The sequence below is a fragment of the Carex rostrata genome, chromosome 27 (genome assembly GCF_964058835.1).
Source record: "Carex rostrata chromosome 27, lpCarRost1.2, whole genome shotgun sequence".
Lineage (NCBI taxonomy): Eukaryota > Viridiplantae > Streptophyta > Magnoliopsida > Poales > Cyperaceae > Carex > Carex rostrata.
The window spans coordinates 3,105,224-3,127,186 of NC_135944.1; the positions used below are offsets into that span (position 1 = coordinate 3,105,224).

Sequence of the window (21,963 nt, forward strand, 5' to 3'; positions counted from 1 at the left end):
ATGATTGCATCTTTTGTAAAAAAGAACATTAATATTAATGATTTGAATTCGACTTTTCATTTCTTATTTTAATATATATATAAACACAAAAAATAATGTGTACGTAATACGCGGAACCCAAAAACTTATAACACAGGAACTTTTTTTTTGAATTAAATATTATGTCAGTGGGCCCGCTTAAGTCAGTGACACTAATTTTAAATATGTACTAATTTTGGGCGTTCCGCAGAAAATAAAAACAAAAGGTACGTAAAAAGGGTTAGTGAATAACAACAAAAAGATTATAGGCTTTCTTTGAGTGATAGGTGAATACAATCAGATTTCATATTACCTAATTAAGTTAACATAATATTTCTGTTTAGATTCGGACTGTCCGATCAAAATCCGCACGCATATTAAAGGAGTCAACATTCCACCTCAGGTCAAGTTTTCACTAATTCTAATTGGACAGTCCGGATCTAAAAATAAAATAGCAATGGACTTTGGCAGTCGTGATATATATTTTTCACTGGACTATCAATCACCGGATTTAAAGTCCAAATAACCGATCCAAACTGTTAATCTTGTTCTTCATATTAATATGTATCTGGGGACCAAATTTTACATTTTTTTGAAATTTTTTTACTATTTTTTCTAGATTCATATATATATGTGTGTGTGAATTTTTATTTTAAAATCAGCATATGCGTTCGCATACCGCATATGCGGTATGCAGTAGCCTTTCACATGCATGAACAAAACCGCATTTTAAAATACTAGATATACATAATTCATAATTCAATCATTTACTACCATTTTTCTTTCATTGTTTTTAAATTATAATAATTAACATCTTTTATCTCTAGGTTTAGGCTTGTCATTTCAAAACAAATATGGATCAAGAATATATCATTGGATTAAAAAATATGGAGGGCCAAAAGAAACGTCTATGTGGTGTTTGATTCGATAGTCTTACTTGGACTGAGTTGATGTATAATCTCTTTCACGTAAAAAGAATAAACTGCAACTCAGTTCAGTTACCCCGCCAGGTCGAACACCATATAGACGTTCCATTTGCCTTCCACATTTCTGAAACGGATGGCAATTCTTGATCCATCTTGAAATGATAAGCCTAAATCTACACATAAAACATGTTAGTTATCAAGATTTAAATTTATTTTTATAAAATTTGTGTTTGTCATTGGACCAAAATGCGATTCTCGTATGTAATGAAAATTTCGCTTGCGGTCTAGGAAGTTGTACGTGGCGCCAAACATCAAATATAAGTTCAGACTTCACACCTTTTTAAATCACGTAATGCAAGAATAGAAATGATGCCATTTAGATAGCCCAAAATATTCGCCAAACAAAACAAAATCTTAATAAAGCCCAACACAAACCAAACAAATGAATAAACATGTATGGAAATTAAAGAAGAAAAAACGAAACAACATTTTGTCCTAGTGCACTCAATATGTACCAACATACCGCAAACTCCAATTTGTTGGTAAACACCATCACAATCCAACAAATTGAGAAAGAAAAGAAAATCAAATTCTCTCTACAAGTTTCATCTGTGGCAAAATGGGTAGCAAGTTACGGAACAGCACTCCTGCACAGTAATGGAAGGCCCTTAAAGCAGTAACTCACTACATACACGCCTCATGATCAGACAAAATGCACAAGAAAACTTATTACTTTTTAAGTAGCACACTACTACTATTTTTAACATGTAAATTTACCACATCATTTTATAAATGTGTCATCTGTGTTTCTCATGCATCTTCTATTGCCTTTGGAGCACATTGTGCAACTGCATCTCCTACAGTGAGGAAGATGTGTTCATGGCCGATGAGGTCTGTATATTTTGCGGCTCTGAGCTTTTCGATGACAACTGACCCCGGATTGGCGATCTCAAGCTAAGGTAATAACAAATGAAATTAAATATATATACAAATTTTGTGTGCTAGCGAAAGGTTGGCTTTATCTGCCCATTTTTCATCTTGAAAAGTAAGTCCTAGTATTTCGAATTAGTCTGTCCAATTTGAAACTGGTGGACTAAATTCAATCATCTATGGTTTATTATTGATGTGTTATGGATTTAATTTGTTAATATGAGATCAATGGGATTGACTTGAAAAAAAAGTCCTTACTTTATGAGGTGAGAAAAAACAACATAGGTATCCATTGAAGGTGACACCCAACACAAGGGCAATAAATTTGCACTACTAACCTGAATTTTACGCTTCGTGAGGACTTTGTGCAATTCCTCTAAGTTTTGGACGCCAGTAGTGTCAATGTCAGTCACGGCTGCAGAAAAAGTACATGAGGAGTGCATTAATTAATAATTAAAGGTTTACACACAGAACAAAATAACATCAATTATATAGATAACTAATCAAGTATAAAACTGCTTACGCGACATATCAATTATTATGTGCTCGATATCCAGTAGGTCTTGCTTTTTGTTCAGATCTTGTTCATCTCTCAACCATCTTAATATTCTGAAAAGGAGGTTCCAGCAGTTCTCAGAGAAGAGAACAGAGGTCAGTGGGTGATTTTCTTAATTTTGTTTTCTACTAGGAAAAACATTGCTTAAGGACATGAAAATAATTTAATTGGAGTATGTTGGAGTAGATATAGGTTTGAAATGCGGAACTAATAAAAGAGGTCTCCAGATGCTTCAATAAAGTTCTAGAAAGCATCAGAACACCCAAAATGAGAAATACAAAAAAACAAAACAAATGTATGTTGGTTTGCTCAATCCAAATCGGAAAACAGACAAAACAAAGACATATACACAACTGACAAATGCATGCCTTTCACAGGGAAACCGACTCCCTCAACAAATTAGCATACAATCAAATAATATAAGCAACATACCTCTCTTTGATATAGTTGGCATTGGAGAAATATATAGCTGAATCAATTCTCAAGATTAGAATTCCTGCCATTTTGCATGCATTGGGATATTGTTCGACATTTCTATAAATAGTTGTTCCCGTAAGGTTGCCAAGAAGAGCAATTCTTGGCCTGGTTACTTGAAGAAGTATCTTAGCTAGTGATAATACAACCTGTTTCATTAAACAAAAAAAAGATGCATGTATATGTAAGATAATTTTTGAATGAGTATTTTTTTTTTTTGAAAATCTAATCAATTTAAGATGCATTACCTCAGCGAGATGTTCAAACAAATACAGTTTTTCGGTAATTATTTTGGTTTTATTTTTACTTTGGAGGAATATTTGGGTACTTTTTATTGTAGGAAGTTTACTGTTTGACTAGAAAAAAACAGCTCACACTGTTTTTTAAACTGATTATCTTCAAAGACAGAAAAAAGAAACTAATCATGGAATATACTAGCATGCTACGCGTAGCATAGCTCCCCTCCGTGCAACGGCTCAATATTCGACTTTTCATAATCCTAACGGTCGATTCGAACGTTCATCTTGTTCTCCATATTAATATGTATTTGGAGACCAAATTATATATTTTTTGAAATTTTTTACTATTTTTTTAGATTTATTGAAAATCGCTATTTTTTTATGGTCCAGATTTGCTAAAAACAGTAATTTCAATAAATCTAAAAAAATAGTAAAAAAATTCCAAAAAAATGTAAAATTTGGTCTCCAAACACATTAATATGGAGAACAAGATGAACGGTTCGGATCGACCGTTAGGATTTTGAAAAGTCGAATATTGAGCCGTTGCACAGAGGGGAGCTATGCTACGTGTAGCATGCTAGCATATTCCAACTAATCATGATCATATATAGTAAAATACGAACCGCAACTAGAAGGCCGATTTCAACTGATTTAAAAATGACACCAAAAAATGCCCCCAGTAATACGGCAAAATCCATCTTGTCTACTTTCCAAATATGATATGCAGCTTTAAAGTCAATTAGCCCAGCGACGGCACTGATTATAATTGCTGCAATGACAGCACTTGGTGTATATTTGAAAAGAGGTGTGATTACGAAAAGGGTTAGCAAAACCACCATAGACATAACTATGTTAGACACGGCTGTGTTGCATCCTGCCATATAATTCACCGCTGACCTTGAGAAAGACCCTGAAAAATAAATAATGTACTTAACATTGATGATTGATTGTTGGTGTTGTACAGTAGGTAGAGGTGTTGTGACAGTACATAGAGGTGTTGTACAGTTTTTTCTATTAACGAAAACTGTTTGTAAGCATTTACTCACCAACCATAAAAAAAAATAAAAAAAAAAACATTCATGGTTGATTTTCTTGCCAGACAGGGATATGCAAATTTTTTAGGGAAGCAAAAGCAAAAAAGGGAAACAAACTATGCATGTCAGCAATAAGACTTGTACAAACTTTACTAATATGGTTAGCTCCTAATAGAATTTTACTAACCAACTGACAAAGCAAGCATTTAAATTACCTCCCAGTATCATTCTTTGAGTTGACCATGTAATTACTAAAGTTAAATTAAGGCAACGACATAAGTTTCATGATCTAAAAGGGGCTATTCACAAACTTTTCATTCATAATGATACCTGTTGCTACAATGCAAGAAGTCAAAGAACCAGCAATATTCATTACACCTAATGCCAACATTTCTTTGTTTCCATCGATTGGGTAATCTTTTAAGGTTGCGAATGTTCTCCCAATAGCTACTGCTTCCTGATGCATTACACGATATTCATGAGTCCAGCATAGTGGTTTCTAAAATTCTATAAACTTTAATTTTTTAACTTTTTAAAGGTTTTACCGTTAAGCCGACCATCCCAGCAATGATGCCAATTTTTGCTCCTTTTACCAGGTATGGTCCCGACCAGTAGATCTTGTGCACTGATGATGGGTTTATTCCTTTGTCTATGTGCCTCACCTATATTTTTAATATGTGTATAACTAACCCAGAAAGTGATATAGTTAAAGAGAATATTTATCCTAGCTTGGAGTATTTGTTTGTTGCATTTCATTGCCTACACTTATCCAACATATGAAGTTTTGTGGACCTAAAATAAAATGCTGAGAATGGTCTAAACTTTTGAGAAATAATAATCATCATGAACATTTTTTTAAAATTTCTTAATAGTTAATTTCTCGTGTATTTATCCTTTGTCTATATCAGTGAATCATGGAGAGAATGAAAATTGTATAAAAAAGCATACTATGTTAACTCCTTCTTTATCAGCACGGGTTATGTAAACACAAAATGTAGATATGATAACTGAGATCATCGGAGCGATTGCTGCCACCCAAAATAGCTTCTTGTTCCTGCTACCCTACATATGCAATAAATTGGAGGTGAGTTTCAAAACCTCTAAATATAAATTTCAAACGATTGTTAAAAAGCCAAACTTCTTACAATAAATTTTGTAGTGAGGAGGAACGCCAGGAACGCCATCCCTATAACCAGAGTCTGCCAGTTCCACTGGAAAAGAATAATACCGGAGGTATTTTGTTAGAAATCTCTATTTTTTTTCTTATATATATTACATAAAATCTAATTAGTTTATGATCATGCCCTTTCTTTAGTTTGTTATTTGTTCATTTGAAGCTAATAAACCATCATGATAAGTAGTTTCTTACTTTTGAAAATTAATTCAAAATCATTTTTAGATAATCTGTGCATGAGTTAATTTACAAGCAATTTTTAGAGGTATGAAAACTGCATCAGCTATATTAGGCATTTGTTATTTTTAAGCATGGTTATTTTAGGAATAGTTGGCATAGTTGTGTAGTGGGTGCTTTTCTTAGAAATGTTGTGGGTGTTTATTTTAGGAACGTTGTAGTGCTTTAAATATCATAGAACTCTATGTAATTTGAGTAACAGAGAAAGGAAATAAAGTTGTTGTGTCTAATCAAAAAGTATTATTATTCTCTCTTCAATCTTTTGCATACTGGCACAAAGCAGTGAGTATTGCAACTGAGTTTATCCCAACACTTACCCCATGAAGAACGTTGCTCCAGACAGAGTCCATGACATTAACAATATCAGTGTTTGTGGTGAATTTTGTGATTCCCAGAAGGCCTTTCAGCTGTTGGAGGGCTATTGTGATGGCTGCACCTGCCATGAATCCTACTACTGCCGCGTGTGATAAAAATTCGATGATAAAACCCAGCCTGATAGAGCAAAACAGAAAGCATACCTTAAGAAACCTTTCAAGCGGGAAAGTATCAAAATTCAAAAGGTCATTTTAAAAATAACTTATGTAGAAAAACTTATATATAACCAGTTCAAATAAAACATAGCAAGTTATCCTTATAATTTTATATAAATTTATAAAATAGTAGTCTGAAGTGGTGTTTACCTGAAGACACCAAGTGCGGCTTCAGTTATTCCAGCAAAGAAAGTGGCAGTGAAAGCAAGATGGAGGTACTCTTCTGGATGCTTCTTTGGATCAATTTCTCTTTTCAGCAGATCACCAAGCAGGAGTGACACAACTGCCACTGGTCCAATTGCTATATCTCTTGAGCTCCCCATTGCCGCATATATAAGAGGTGGCACAAAACTCGTGTCTACACAAAACCAACATTTGTTAATATAACTACTATTATACCAAATAACACTTGTTTTGAATTTATATGCAAATTACTACCGATGTGCTAGATAGTATTCAGGCAGTCTGCTGGCTCCTAATTTATTAAATCTGTTTACTAATACAAAGCTTCACACGAATCGCATATAGCTGATACAAAAGTTGCTTTGTGATAGATTCGTAATTGTATGGTAAAACAAGTACATTTTTGTTATATCTAGAGTCATTTTATTTGGTAGTTCATCCTTCTAATTTGTAGGGAATGATAAACTATTGTATCTTTCATTTTTATTTTGATTAAATCGAAAAGGCTCAGAAGTTATACTTCTATGTCCACATTTTATGGTTGTGGAGCTTCAAAACCATGAATTTGTGGTATTGAATATAATTAAGTGATCCTAGTATATATCTAAATATTTTAGTTAACCATTAACATTTGTTGCATATATAATAAAGTAAAGACTAAATACAGCACTTACAAAGCCCATTTTGAGGATTGACGTTGGCAAGCTTTGCATACCCAATATCCTAGTAAGAAAAATGTAGAATTTTAGTAATTTTTGCAATAAACATTTACAATCATAACAGCTCCGTTGTAATTTGACAATTGTGAAATGAAATTTTGAAATCCAAATGCTGCACAACATATTAAAATCTAAAGCAATTTAATGAATAAAGAAATGTAAACACTACATGTACCCTGACATATTCTGGACACACTAATTTCTCATAGGTAATGTCGTTTTAACTGGATCAATAGGTCATTTTCATTGGTATTCTGGAGGAATTAATTATTATAAAGGCACATCTATCCATCTTCTAAAGCTCAATTAGTCAACTAACATTAAATAAAATCAAAACATGATATGCAGTTGTGCAACAATATACCCTGGTACAAATAATTAACAACCAAGCTATATATTCTCGGTACCTGAGGAATGCATAAGCTTGCAATTGTTAATCCGGCAATTAAATCTCCTCTAAACTTTTTCAAGTTGTAATCCCTTGCCCAACCAACAATCGGGAAAAAGGACTGAATTCCGAGCAAGAGCTTCTTTCTTTTAGGTTGATCCTTGAATTCGTAAAGTGGGTCGTCATGGAAAAACAGCTCTTTAATTGAAGCTGAAAAATCACGAAGAAATGTTTTTCTCTGAGGAACTTCGACCTTATGGCCATTGCTGTTGTTATCATTTCCTACATGGAGGGGTTGTGAAGAAATGTCATTGCTGATATCATTGTCAGCCAAAACTGAGTTGTCCCTCATCAGGCCTCTGATAAAGTGACCCAAGATGGCTCTGAACATTTTTAATGAAAACAAGACAAAAATAATCAGGTTAGTCAATTAATCTCATTTTTAAAATGTTGTAAATAAAAGACCACCTTAATCCAATAACATAATGGTTTTGTGAAAGTGCTCTATTGGATTTAAGAAAAGAATATTACTGTTATACTGTTATACATAAGAAGCCTCTTGAAAGTAGCTGAGAATGAATTAAATTGAAAAATAATACAGAAAATTATGCTTTCTAACACATTGGAAAGGAAAGAGAAGAAATTCACCTCACTTGTACAAGATAACTATTCTCAAGGCAATCTTGGTCTGTGGACAAGTATAAGATGTCCATAGTATATATAGTACAACTATATATAAATTCAGGTCAACTCATGTCTGCCAACGAAAGATTTGTTGGCAGGTATGAATCTAGATCCAATTTGTTCTAAATTCAAATAAATGAAATAAATATTAATTGCACTATTTTAATTAATGTCAATTCATTCCTTTGTATAATAAATTAATTCTTAAATGAACTATTTTAAATTATTTCTTAAATTCTTGTTTTGGTCAACTTATCGACTTGCTGTTTATGGTAAAATCATTCAGGAAAAGAAGCTTTCAAACAATTGTAGTTCGTTTATATTGAAGATATAATTTGTTAATTAGTGAAATGACTGCAATGCCCATCTTTAGACTTGAATCATCCCAACTATTGCGACTTTGTTCATTGCTAAAGATATTTTCTTGGGTAAGATATAATATGTACGGACAGTTCTCCTTTTGCACTCTTCTTTAAAAAAATGCCCTGATCTTTTTCCTTTAATTCCTCTTTAAAACTGGGTAAGATACAATATGTACTGTTATTTTCTTGGGTAAGACATAATATGTATGGACATTCATATATAAATACTTGTTCTTAGGATTGGCCAGTTTTATTGCATCCTTCAAAAGAATCCAAAAAACAGAAGAAAATAACTCGTCAGCTTAATACAAAATTAGTGATTAAATATTTACAAATATAAATCAGAAAGAAACTTCATGCATAGGACATAAAATGTTACATTTTTTTGAATTTTTTTACTATTTATTAAATATTTTACAAAACTGTTGTTTTTTTAGTGGTCCAAAATTGTCGAAAAACAAAAATTTTGTAAAGTACTTAATAAATAGTAAAAAAAATTTAAAAAAAATGTAAAATTTTATGTCCAATCATATTTTAATATCGATATCATATTGAACATTTTCTGTTTGGACATTTAAAATCGTAAAACCGAATTGTTATAAGATGTTGTAACCCTCCTCATATATATATATATAGAGAGAGAGAGAGAGAGAGAGAGAGAGATGGGCTATGGTGCATTGCAATGCATGGAGGGGTTTGTGCATTGAATCATAAATCTAAAATTTAAAATCCAAATGGCCGATCCAAACCGTTCATCTTGTTCTCCATATTAATATGTGCTTGGAGACCAAATTTTACATTTTTCTGAATTTTTTTACTATTTATTAAGTATTTTACAAAATTGTTGATCCAACGGTGGCTGCTGATTTTACTGTTTTGTTGAGCCACTGTTGGATCAACAATTTTGTAAAATACTTAATAAATAGTAAAAAAATTCAGAAAAATGTAAAATTTGGTCTCCAAGCACATATTAAATCGGAAAACAAGATGAACGGTTTGGAACGGTTATTTGGATTATGAATTTTAGATTTATGGTCCAATGCACAAACCCCTCCACGCATTGCAATGCACCATAGCCCATCTCTGTCTATATATATATGTATATATATAGATATGTATGTATGTGTATATATATATGTGTTTATATATATATGGAGTTAGGCTGGGGTGCTATGGATAGCATAGTGGTCTCTATGCTACGGCTCAATATTCGAGTTTTCAAAATCCAAACGGTCGATCCGAACCGTTCATCTTATTCTCCATATTAATATCTGCTTGGAGACCAAATTTTACATTTTTATGAATTTTTTTACTATTTATTAAGAATTTTACAAAATTGTTGATCCAACGGTGGCTGCACAAAACAGTAAAACCGTTGGATTAGCGATTTTCAAAGTGGCTTAATAAATAGTAAAAAAATTCAGAAAATTATAAAATTTGGTCTCCAAGCAGATATTAATATGGAGAATAAGATGAACGGTTCGGATCGACCGTTTGAATTTTGAAAACTCGAATATTGAGCCGTAGCATAGAGGCCACTATGCTATCCATAGCACCCCAGCCTAACTCTATATATATGTATGTATATATATATAATATATATATAGATATTAGAGAGAGAGAGAGAGAGGTTGGCTACTCTACTTCCATAAGCATACGAGGGCATATGCTTATAAGTCATTTTTACATTTTTAATGTCCAAATGGTCGATCTGAAGCACTCATATGCTTATGGAAGTAGAGTAGCCAACATATATATATATATAGATGGGCTATGGTGCATTACAATGTATATAATCTTTTGTACATTGGACTTTAAATCACCAGATTCAAAGTTAAAATGACCGATCCAAACCGTTCAACTTGTTCTCCATATTAATATGTGTTTGGAGACCAAATTTTACATTTTTTGAATTTTTTTTTAGATTTATTGATAATCATTGTTTTCAGACAAATCTGGACCATAAAAAAACATCGATTTTCAATAAATCTAAAGAAATAGTAAAAAAAATTCCAAAAAATATAAAATTTGGTCTCCAAGTAGATATTAATATGAAGAACAAGATTAATGGTTTGGATCGGTTATTTGGACTTTGAATCTGGTGATTTATAGTCCATGTACAAAAGAGGCTATACATTGCAATGCACCATAGCCCATCTCATATACTATATATACCATACTTTGCAAATTAAATTGGGTGTTTTAATTTGCGCTCATATCTCTAGTTTCAAAGTTCAAATAGCCAATCAAAACTTCTCAGCATGTTCTTCATATTGAAATGTGCTTGGAGAACTAAATTTTATATTTTTTGGAAATTTTTTACTATTTTTTAGATAGGTAGAAAACCATTGTTTTTGGACGGATTCTGGATCATAAAAATAGTGATTTTGAATTATTCTAAAAAATTAGTAAATAATTTAAAAAAAATATATAAAATTTAGTCCCCTAGTACATTTCAATATGGAGATCATGTTGAGCGGTTCAGATCATCTCTTTGACTGCTTGATTTTGTAGTTAATGAATATGAAAATTTAAAAATGTTGCATGTACGCACACCACTTGTGCAATAGCTCAGATTCAATGGTTTGAATTCTTTGTTTGAAGCTAATCCGATAAATTTTGGAGTTATGCTCACCAAACCTTCTTAGTGAACAGAGTGCACGCCAGCTTTACAATATAGATATGTAGTTCTAAAATATTGTTTATAATTCGTTCACATCCATATTTGACAACCATTGTACAAAAATATTACATTAACAAACATAAATAAAATTTACAATTATATTACACAAAAAAATGAACTCATTGCAACTATTTTACTAACTAATAAAAATAAAATTACATGAAAAACCTTATATCTGACTTTACATACAGTGACAAGAACAAAACTAAGAAAAGTATTGTAAAGAAATACAAAACTGAAAAATAAAAATAAAAACAAATAATTACAAACTTCAACTGAAATTTTAAGGCGCTAAACAACATTTTCCCTAGCCTGAAACATGGTCATGTTTGTCACATTTGATCAAGTATAACTAACTTTTTGTAATTTAAGTTAATTTATTCAAAAATAACAATTCGATCGAGATCTAACGATCCTAATCATACATGATGGTCATTTGTGACGTGTCAATTATTCCGAATGATGATCATATAACAAAAATCATCATGATATGTACGGAACATGCTAGAGGAGATCAGGTGACAAACATATCTTTTTCTTTTTCTAATACTCCTCAAACTATCATTTCAGCAACTTGTTGCTCAACAGTTGCATGTTATACAGTAAACACCCGGGATGATATTGTCTAAGATTTTTATTGAGCAATTGGGCTGTGAAGGATCTCAAAGTCAGGATGCCCGGGCCTTGGCAAGCTCAAAACTATGTTCCCTGGGCCTATGGCCTGTTTGATTGTTACATCAGCAGACGCTTACTTACATCACCCATGTTAAATTTCATTCTTCATTTCATACTCCCTCGCTTTAACTTTTTTTATGGACCAAGATTTCGTTGGTTATATGTTTTACCAAACATTATACATGACTTTTAAGGGAAAAATCCAAAAAACTTAAGCATCATTTTCATGCCCTTCTTACAAATCTATAGCAGTGCTAATTAATAATTCGTATTCCCGTAGAATTTTATTTGACAGTAAAGAGTAAATTAATTTTTGTTTTATTTATTAATCTCTCTTACAAGAATCTTGACATATAACAACAAAATAAAAGACATATAGCCCAATGAGCCGGTAATATAGTAATTTGGATAAAAACATAACATTAATTAGCACTACTTTTGTATTTATATACATCTGCTGCACAAAATAACATCAATTGAATTTACATTACTAAGACAAATTTGTTACAGCGCAACAGATACTTCTTCTATATATGTAGATGCATCACGGAAGCGCTGTGTTTTTGAATAAGTTGTCTTACTGATACCAGAAAATTTTAACTGTTAATGGAAAAATTGATCATCACAAAAGAACCCGATAAGAAGATCCCTATGTTGTTTCTAGCATTGAAAGCCTCATCAGAATATCAAATCATGCACGGATAGTAGCAAGCAACTCCATATTTATTGTGGCATCAGCTGAACAAATTATGAATCCATACCCCATAGACATGATCAGGGGCCTTACCGCACGTCCATTGTAGAAATAGTTGTTTTGTGTCACGTTTAGGGGATGATGGGACAAGTATAATTTATTTCAAAACTTAGTTGTTTCAAATAGTGAAAAAAAATTAAAAAATTGGGAGGCCCACCCTGCAACATTCGAAGGAAAAATTTGGCTGGACATGGTTCACTGTCAATCAACCTATATTCTCAACACAAAACAATACACCATATGCAGACACGACGTCTATTTATATTTATAATGCCCAATCTACTTCCTCTCCTAAGTCACATGTCTTCATTTCCAATCTCAAGTTTCCTTGGACCAGCCATGGAAAAAAATGGTAGAATCGGCCGATCTGGGAGACAATCGCCTCCAAATCGTGAGAATCTGTCCCATGCTTTTATTCTCTGATTCGGACCTAACACAGTTGAAATGTATTGAGAAATAAAATCTTAGCCTCAGTAAATATCATCATAGGCATAGTTTAGGAAACAAATAAGGCTAGCATCATGTATAGCTGTTAAGTCATATTTAGTATCTAGCCTAATCTTTGTAAATTACTGTAATTAAAGCACAATCAGGGTAAATATTTCAGCCACTGTAATTTTTGAAAGAGCCTAACGGCTAGTAGAAATTAGGTTATAAATACTCTTGTATAGAGCATGTAAAATATATACAACAATCAATAAAAGCATTGTTAATCCATTCTCTGTTCCACTTTAAAATTCAATATGGTATCAGAGCAGGATTAAATTCCTGACTAAATTCCGCAAATCAACAACCAGACTGCAGCTAACGAGAACTGCAGCATCATCAAATCGAAAATCGGTTCAGATCTGAATTGAGAACTGCAAGCAACATCAGAAAACCCACAAGGCTCTCAGAATTGAGCAACGATATCCTCAGCCAATTACTTGACGAGCTACTCATGCCTTTTTTACTTGTGCTTTCAACCATCTATCATCATCGAGCAAGGCTACACAATATACCAAATAAGTTTCTGTTCTTATCAGTTTCTATTTCTTTATTACCAATTCTAACAACATATCAAATCAGAAACCAACAATTTGTACCAAAAAAAAAAAAAACTCAAAAACCAGAAATTTCAGTTTTTCACCAGTGAGCATCAGAAAACCAGAAAAATTCTTTTTTTTTTCTTTTCTTTTTCATCAACAAACATCAGTAAACCAGTAAAAGACCAGAAAATCCAGATCAGTCCCTGTTCCAGAAAAATTAAGATCAGTCTTGTTCTAAAAAATTCAGATCAGTCCCATTACCTGAAAACTGCCCAAAACCAGTCTTTTTACCAGAAATTCTTTCTTACCAGCAGCAAACCCTAAACAACTTTGTACCAATTACGTGACATCAAATAGAAACATTTGTTCTTATCAACACCACAAACTGAGTCTCAATCTGATCAGATCCGAGATTGCTCAAAATCCAATAAAAAAAAAACAGTACCTGAAAAGGCTGTTAGAAAACCGATATATCTAGCAACTATGACATACCAACCTGAGATCCTTCAACTAGCAAGAAAGTTTATCGATTACATAGTTGGAAATCGAGCCTATGCAACAAAATCCGAAATCCCTAACTTCGAAAATCAAACCCTTAAAAACCCTAAAGAGAGATGCGTCAACTGCAAGAAAGTCGGGCACAATAAGGAGGGGTGTTGGTTCCTGCACCCAAACCTCCGACCGGTCAGAGAGAAGGGAGATCGGGGAAGCAACTGGGGCTGCGCAAGAAAGGAGAAGAAAGGAGGGTTTGGCGGGGTGAGCAAAATAGCGGACAAGAATGAAGCGGCTCAACCAAATAACCCATCTGACCTCTCTGGATTCTCTGTGGCTCAAGAAGTGCAGCTGATCCAACTAATAACTCAAATAAACAATTTCCTACAGCAGCAAACTTCAGGTTTTGTACACTCTAAATCTACTTTTAGTACTTTTAATTCTTGCAAAATTGACAATAATTTTAAATCTGCAAATATGTGTCATAACACAAGTAAATGGATTATTGATTCAGGTGCTACTGATCATATGACATGGGACAAAAATAAATTAGAAAATATCACACAAATTAAAAACCCTCAACATATAACTGTTGCAAATGGAAACAAGGTTCAAATTCAAGGTGTTGGTACAACCAAATTTCTCACAAAAAATGTGAATGATATTTTGTATTTACCAGACTTTAACTCAAACTTATTATCGGTTAGTAAAATAACCCAAGAGTTGAATTACAATGTCATCTTCTCACCAAATAAAGTAACCCTTCAGGATCGAGAATCGGGTAATGCGATTGGTGAGGGATGTTTGAAAAATGGTCTTTATTACCTTGAAGAAAATAACAATAAATGTCTTGTGTCATTAAATTCAGTAGATCGTGACAAATTGTTACACCGACGATTTGGTCATCCATCTGATCAAGTTTTAAATAAACTTTTTTGTTATAATCTTGATTCAAAAAATTGTGATGTGTGTAAATTTTTAAAACAAACTAGATTACCATTTTCTTCATCCACCAGTATGTCAGAAAAATATTTTGATTTAATTCATTCAGATGTTTGGGGTCCAGCTCCTATTAATTCTTATAATCATTTCAGATATTTTGTCACATTTATTGATAATTTTTCTCGTACAACTTGGGTATATCTTTTGAAAGGAAAACATGAAGTTTTTTCATACTTTCAAGAATTCTATAATTTTGTCGAAAATCAATACAATGCGAAAATTAAAATTTTTAGGTCTGATAATGGGACATAATACATAAATAATAATTTCTTAGAATTTTTTAAACAAAAAGGAATTTTACATCAAACCACATGCATCAACACACCCGAACAAAATGGAGTTTCAGAAAGAAAAAATAGACATTTACTTGAAGTTACTAGATCACTTCTCTTTCAAACTAACGTTCCAAAAACGTATTGGTCAGACGCGGTGTTAACAGCAACTTACCTAATAAATAGATTACCAAGTGCTAGACTTAGGAACATGAGTCCTTTAGAAATTCTTAAGGATAGGAAAATTGATCTTGACCATATAAGAATATTTGGGTGTACATGTTTTGTACATATAAAAAGACAAGACGAGTTAGATAAAAATTCAGTTAAAGCTATTTTTTTGGGATACTCCTCAGAAAAGAAAGGATATAAGTGTTATGACCCAAAAAATCATAAGCTTTATATTTCACGAGACGTGTCATTCTTTGAAAATGAACCATATTATCAAACAAATGAACAAGGAAATACACAAGGTCAACCAATACAATTGCCTCCAAATAATTTTATATTTCCTGAAGAAATAAATCAAGAACAGGTAGAAGGAGATCACACTGGTGAAACAAGTGCAATCCCTTCAGGGGGAGAAAATGAAGAAACAGAGTCAAGTGAAGAAACAACTCAAGAAGAGAATGAAACAGAGTCAAGCGAAGAAGCAACTCAAGAAGAGATTGAAATTGACTCAAGCGAAGAAGCAACTCAAGAAGAAACTGCCTTGAGAAGACCAATAAGACAAACTCGGCCTCCCATCAAACTAAGGGATTATGTATCCCATCAGGTGATGTATCCAATTCAAAATTTTATTTCTTATGATAAGGTATCTCCTACATACCAGGCCTATTTGGGTAGCATCAACAATCAAACCGAACCAACAAGTTTTAACGAAGCCAACCAAAGTCTAGTTTGGGTTAAGGCTATGAAAGAAGAACTTCAAGCCTTAGAAAAAAATAATACATGGGATATTATTCATTTACCAAAAAACAAAAAGACTGTAGGTTGCAAATGGGTGTACAAAATCAAATACAATTGTGATGGTACAGTTGAAAGGTACAAAGCTAGATTAGTAGCCAAAGGATATACCCAAACTTATGGTATTGATTACCAAGAGACCTTTGCACCAGTAGCAAAAATGAATACAGTTAGAATTTTGCTATCAGTGGCCACCAACTTGGGATGGGATATGTTCCAAATGGATGTAAAAAATGCATTTCTTCAAGGAAATTTGGAAGAAGAGGTCTACATGACTCTTCCTCCAGGTCACAAAGATGCATCGAATCCAACACTGGCATGTAAGTTAAAGAAAACAATTTATGGTCTAAAGCAGTCACCAAGAGCATGGTATGCCAAGCTAAGTTTTTCTCTTTTAAAAATTAATTTTAATAAAAGCACAGCTGATTCCTCCATGTTTGTTAAACATTCACAAAATTGCACTATCATTATTCTTGTCTATGTAGATGATATTATCATCACTGGAAATAATAATGAAGAAATAAAAAAGGTTAAAACATATTGGAAGGAGGAATTTGACATCAAGGACCTTGGAAAACTTTCATATTTTCTTGGAATAGAAATAGCTGACTCAAGTAAAAGCTTATTTTTATCCCAAAGAAAATATGTCATTGACCTGTTAAAAAAAACTGGTAAATTGGGAGCTAAACCAGCCAATACCCCAATGGAAACCAACATTAAACTTGGAATTGAGGATGGTGAACCACTACCTGATATAGGACAATATCAAAGGTTGGTAGGTAAGTTAATTTACCTTACAGTTACTAGACCAGACATTGCCTTTGCAGTTAGTGTTATAAGTCAATTTATGCATGCTCCACGGACCAGTCACTTGAGTGCAATTGATAGAATACTGAGATATCTGAAAAGCACTCCAGGTCAAGGAATTTGGATGAAAAAAAATAATTCTAATGATGTGGTTGGTTTTTCTGATGCAGATTGGGCTGGTAGCTGCGACAGAAAATCAACCACCGGTTTTTGTACCTTCGTAGGTGGCAACTTGGTCACATGGAAGAGCAAGAAGCAGAATGTTGTGGCAAGGTCAAGTGCGGAAGCAGAATATCGAGCCATGGCATCCACTGCAAGTGAGCTCATCTGGATCAAGCAACTGCTTAGCGATATGAGGATGGAGCACATAGGAGCAATGAAAATGTACTGTGACAATCAAGCTGCACGACACATTGCATCTAATCCAGTGTTCCATGAAATAACAAAACATATAGAGGTCGACTGTCACTTTGTGAGAGAAAAAGTACAGTCGGGAGAAATAGAAACTCCATTTGTCAGAAGCAAGGAGCAACTGGCAGATGTCTTCACTAAAGCACTCGACAAATCTAGTCACTTAAACATACTTAACAAGTTGGGCTCAATCAATTTATTCGAACCCAACTTGAGGGGGAGTATTGAGAAATAAAATCTTAGCCTCAGTAAATATCATCATAGGCATAGTTTAGGAAACAAATAAGGCTAGCATCATGTATAGCTGTTAAGCCATATTTAGTATCTAGCCTAATCTTTGTAAATTACTGTAATTAAAGCACAATCAGGGTAAATATTTCAGCCATTGTAATTTAGGAAAGAGTCTAACGGCTAGTAGAAATTAGGTTATAAATACTCTTGTATAGAGCTTGTAAAATATATACAACAATCAATAAAAGCATTGTTAATCCATTCTCTGTTCCACTTTAAAATTCAATAAAATGGTCCTAGTTCAACCGCTTTTCGACAGAACAATCGCTCGGGCTGGAACATCGGGTAAATCTCGGGTTAGACCCGACCGATACCGTTCCGATTTGGTTGAGTCAACTCGGACTCGTCCGATTTTCCAAGCCAAGGACTTTATCATATGGTAAAAACAAACTCAATTTTTATAATTATTTATCTCTCTTGCAAAAATCTTACACGTAAGAAAAAATAGATATATAGGCATATAGCTCGATGGGCCTAGAATATTGTAATTTTGACAATAGCATAACATATTCCATATTCAACTAACTCATTATCTCTCTAATTAGTGAGCCCGATTTTTATATTATGAACATCTACTGAACCCAAGAATATCAATTGAATTTCTTAAGTTGTCTTAATGAGACTATAAAATTTAAATGTGTTTATGGAAAAATTGATCATTCCAAAAGAAGCCGACCAGAAAATAATTCTACAAGAAAATAAATGCTTGCTTTTATTATTTCTTGTATCCAATTAAAAAATGGATTTCAAATAAAAAATCTAAATGTATCCTAAATAGTAAAAAGAATAATTTGGTAGTAGAAACTCATCTGAGTTTATTAGTTTGTAATTTTCAAAGGCGAATGTTTGCCAGTAGACCCAACAAGCTACCGATAATGATCGTCAATATATGGATAGGAATGGGCTCCCTTGAACGCTTACCTTCAAGAAATTCAAAATAAAGAGCTCACAATGACAGTAAATTGGGCTAAAATTATAAATATAGAAATCCACAGTAAGGTTCATAGAGAGAGAAAGAAAGAGAGATAGTAGATACCGGAATTTGGCCATGGCGGATGTGCTTCTGAAATCACATAGAAAGGTTTCAGCGCAAACCTCACATAGCAACTAAATGCCACAAAAGTCTCATCGGCTTGAACAGAAGTATTGCCTGGGCAACCTTCTACTCCAAAATCAGTAAGGAGGTTACCAATGCACATTCTACATTCGTCAGACGGAAGTTGTCTGGTGCATTGAGCAAGTGCATATATATTTGCACTCGGCGTGTAGTTCATTTTGCCTGCCGCCAATCTCAGAGGTGATCTAGATGCATTGGTGGCTAAACCATCAAACAATTTTGGTAAAATATCTCTAAATTTTTTCGGTTCAGCCAAACTCTCCGGTTTGCTGTCAAGTACTTTGTGTCCACAACCTATTGACCCAATGCTGTTGGTAGCATTGAAAGCTACATCTGAATATCGAACCATGCACTCATTGTACCAAGTAACTCCATTTTTATTGAAGGCACAGCAATCCATTATGCTGTTAGATGCTTCAATGAGGCAGCTTTTGCAGGCGTCTGTGCTGGTATCGGCATAGCACATTATGAGTCCATAGACCTGATCAGGGGCCTCACCATACGTCGCATTGTAGAAATAGTTGTTTTGCATCGCTTTTTGGGGAAGACCAGCAAGGAGTTGTTGTAGATTGGATTGGAACGTGCTTCCAATGGTGTAGTATTGTTGCATTTTGGGGAAACCCAGCGACAAGCAACCCCAGCAGTCAGGAGGTCTTGTGCAAATATAGACAGGAATGTTAAGAAGCAGGATATATGAGCTCAGGAGCAAAATGATAGAATGGATCTTCATGTCCTAATATTTAGTCAATTACAATTTTGGATTTGGATTTGTAGAGTGCTACAACTTTTGAAAGTCAACATGTGGGTTAACTATGCATTAATTATTTGGAATTAATTAAACGAACGGTTAGTCAACACATAGTTGAGGATCCAAGATTGACTTGAAGTTTGCGTACTCTGTTTTGGGCATTGCAATTTTTTTTTTGAGATAGAAACGAGGGTCAAGCCCTCCTTTGATTGATGATAACAAGAAACAGAAGGGTCAAGTCGATGATCATACTACTCGTTGTATGATGAGACTTTTATTCAAACAAGAAACAGAAGGGAATGTAGTAATAAAATGAGGACAGATAAAGATATTGATATAGAGCAAATATTGCTTAATGCAGCATTACTGATAATAAAGTCAAAATAGTTCTGCACTTGACTCGTATGCCACATGAAGGGAAAATTTGTTTGTCAATATCTTTACCCTGGATTTTAGTGTTTTAAGTTTTTGGTATCTGAAATTATCTATATCTATTTTATAATAGATTCATCAATTATGGATTATAATTTTTTTCATGACAAACAAAAAATTATGAAGTTTTATATGAATGCATTTTCATTTTTTCATTGAAAAAACTTTAATAATGATTCGGATACCATGTTTAAATTCTAAGTTTTTGAAATATAAACACAAAGAATGTGCAATAGGTGGCACCATAACCTGAGAATATTAGAACCTTATTTTTTTTTTATATATATATATTATGTCAATGGTCCCTATCAGTCAGTGTACAACACTAATTTTAAATAAGTACTAATTTTTGGGGCTTTCTGCTGAAATTAAAATAAAAGTTATATAAATAGGAACGGTGAACAACATTTATAGCCTTTATTTGAGTGAGATTCTCGAAATCATGATAGATATTTTCACCTCCTCACACCAACTAAAATTTTCATATCTTACACAATATTTTAAACCAAGCCAGTTATATGAATGGCTTGTACTATTGTTGAGGTCAACGGTTTATTAATTTTGTTTCCAGTGGGACACATGGGGCTGTACTTGATAAATCAAGTTGGTGGTGGCGTCGTCAATGAACTGGCATATGCATTTCAATAAGCCTTATGGAAAAAGAATTAAGTGAGGCTATTGTACATTGCAATGTACACTGCCTAGTGTTCTTCCATTCAGTAATCGTTGGATTTGTGTGAAGATGTGTGCTGATGATGCTGCTTGATGAGAGTTAACGGGGTGCTCCCTTAAAGCTTTAATGAGCGTCATCTCTCTTTTTCCTTTCTCATCTCTATTTTTGATTTAAATTACTGGACGCTTTGAGAAAATGTGTTGAAAATTAAATTTGATTAAAAATACTAACATGTAAAATTAACATTTGGGAATCTGGAAGGTCTTTTGCATTCCTAATGGCAGTTTGGTCAATATTAGTACTTTTGGTCAATATTAGTACTTTAGTTTTTCTCACTCTTCTAGATCTCACCTTTCACATAGCTTCTCCTCTCTCTTTCGGCTCTACTTTCTTGAGTGGAGAGAAGAATGAGAGAGAGGGGAGGGGCCGGAGCCAAGTGGAACTGATCGGAGCCAAAAATGTGGTATCGTCGGAGCTCAAAATATTAAATCTCTACGTCCTCTTGATTGAAGCGTGGGTGAGTAGTTCCAGATGTCGGAGCTCCACGGCGGTCGAAAGAGTGGATCCAATCGTAGAGAGCGATAGGGTTTAAGGTAATAGAGTAATTATGAGTATATATAAGTGAGATTACAATATTAGAGTTATTTTGAGTAATTTTGTGAATTTTGTGAGAATAAAAGATTAGATTTTATATTAGGGAGTCATTTGACTCGTTGTAGTTTGTTTTTCTTATCAATGAAATTGTTAGTTGACACTTAAAGCCGCTAACTTTCAAATAAAAAAACTCCATATTTATTGTGGTATCAGCAGAACAAATTATGAGTCCATACTCCATAGACATGATCAAGGGCCTTACCGCACGTCCATTGTAGAAATAGTTGTTTTGTGTCACGTTTAGTGGATGATGGGAGAAGTAGAATTTATTTCAAAACTTTGTTGTTTGAAATAGTGAAAAAAAAAATTAGGAGGCCCTCCCTGCAACATTCAAAGGAAAAATTCGACTGGACATGGTTCACTGTCAATCAACCTTTATTCTCAACACAAAACAATTCACCATATGTACACACCATGTCTATTTATATTTATAATGCCCAATCTAATTCCTCTCCTAAGTCATACCTATCTTCATTTCCAATCTCAAGTTTCCTTGGACCAGCC

At 33.4% G+C, this 21,963-nt stretch overlaps 2 protein-coding genes across 2 annotated transcripts; both read right to left on the reverse strand.

Moving 5' to 3' along the window:
• Positions 1-1,751: 1,751 nt before the first annotated feature.
• On the reverse strand, positions 1,752-7,792 carry LOC144544932 (sulfate transporter 1.3-like). Its single transcript, XM_078293489.1, has 13 exons — positions 7,428-7,792; positions 6,976-7,024; positions 6,269-6,476; positions 5,906-6,080; positions 5,323-5,388; positions 5,126-5,239; positions 4,723-4,839; positions 4,508-4,634; positions 3,767-4,053; positions 2,863-3,053; positions 2,398-2,483; positions 2,213-2,289; positions 1,752-1,898 (listed from the first exon to the last, which is right to left on the reverse strand). The coding sequence occupies exons 1-13, from the start codon at positions 7,758-7,760 to the stop codon at positions 1,755-1,757; spliced, it is 1,974 nt and encodes a 657-aa protein (XP_078149615.1). The 5' UTR covers positions 7,761-7,792; the 3' UTR covers positions 1,752-1,754.
• A 10,822-nt stretch (positions 7,793-18,614) lies between these two features.
• LOC144544880 (antimicrobial ginkbilobin-2-like protein) lies at positions 18,615-19,340 on the reverse strand. The gene is made up of 2 exons (XM_078293417.1): positions 18,872-19,340; positions 18,615-18,756 (listed from the first exon to the last, which is right to left on the reverse strand). Exons 1-2 carry the CDS (start codon positions 19,299-19,301, stop codon positions 18,668-18,670), a joined length of 519 nt encoding a protein of 172 aa, XP_078149543.1. The 5' UTR covers positions 19,302-19,340; the 3' UTR covers positions 18,615-18,667.
• Positions 19,341-21,963: the final 2,623 nt, after the last annotated feature.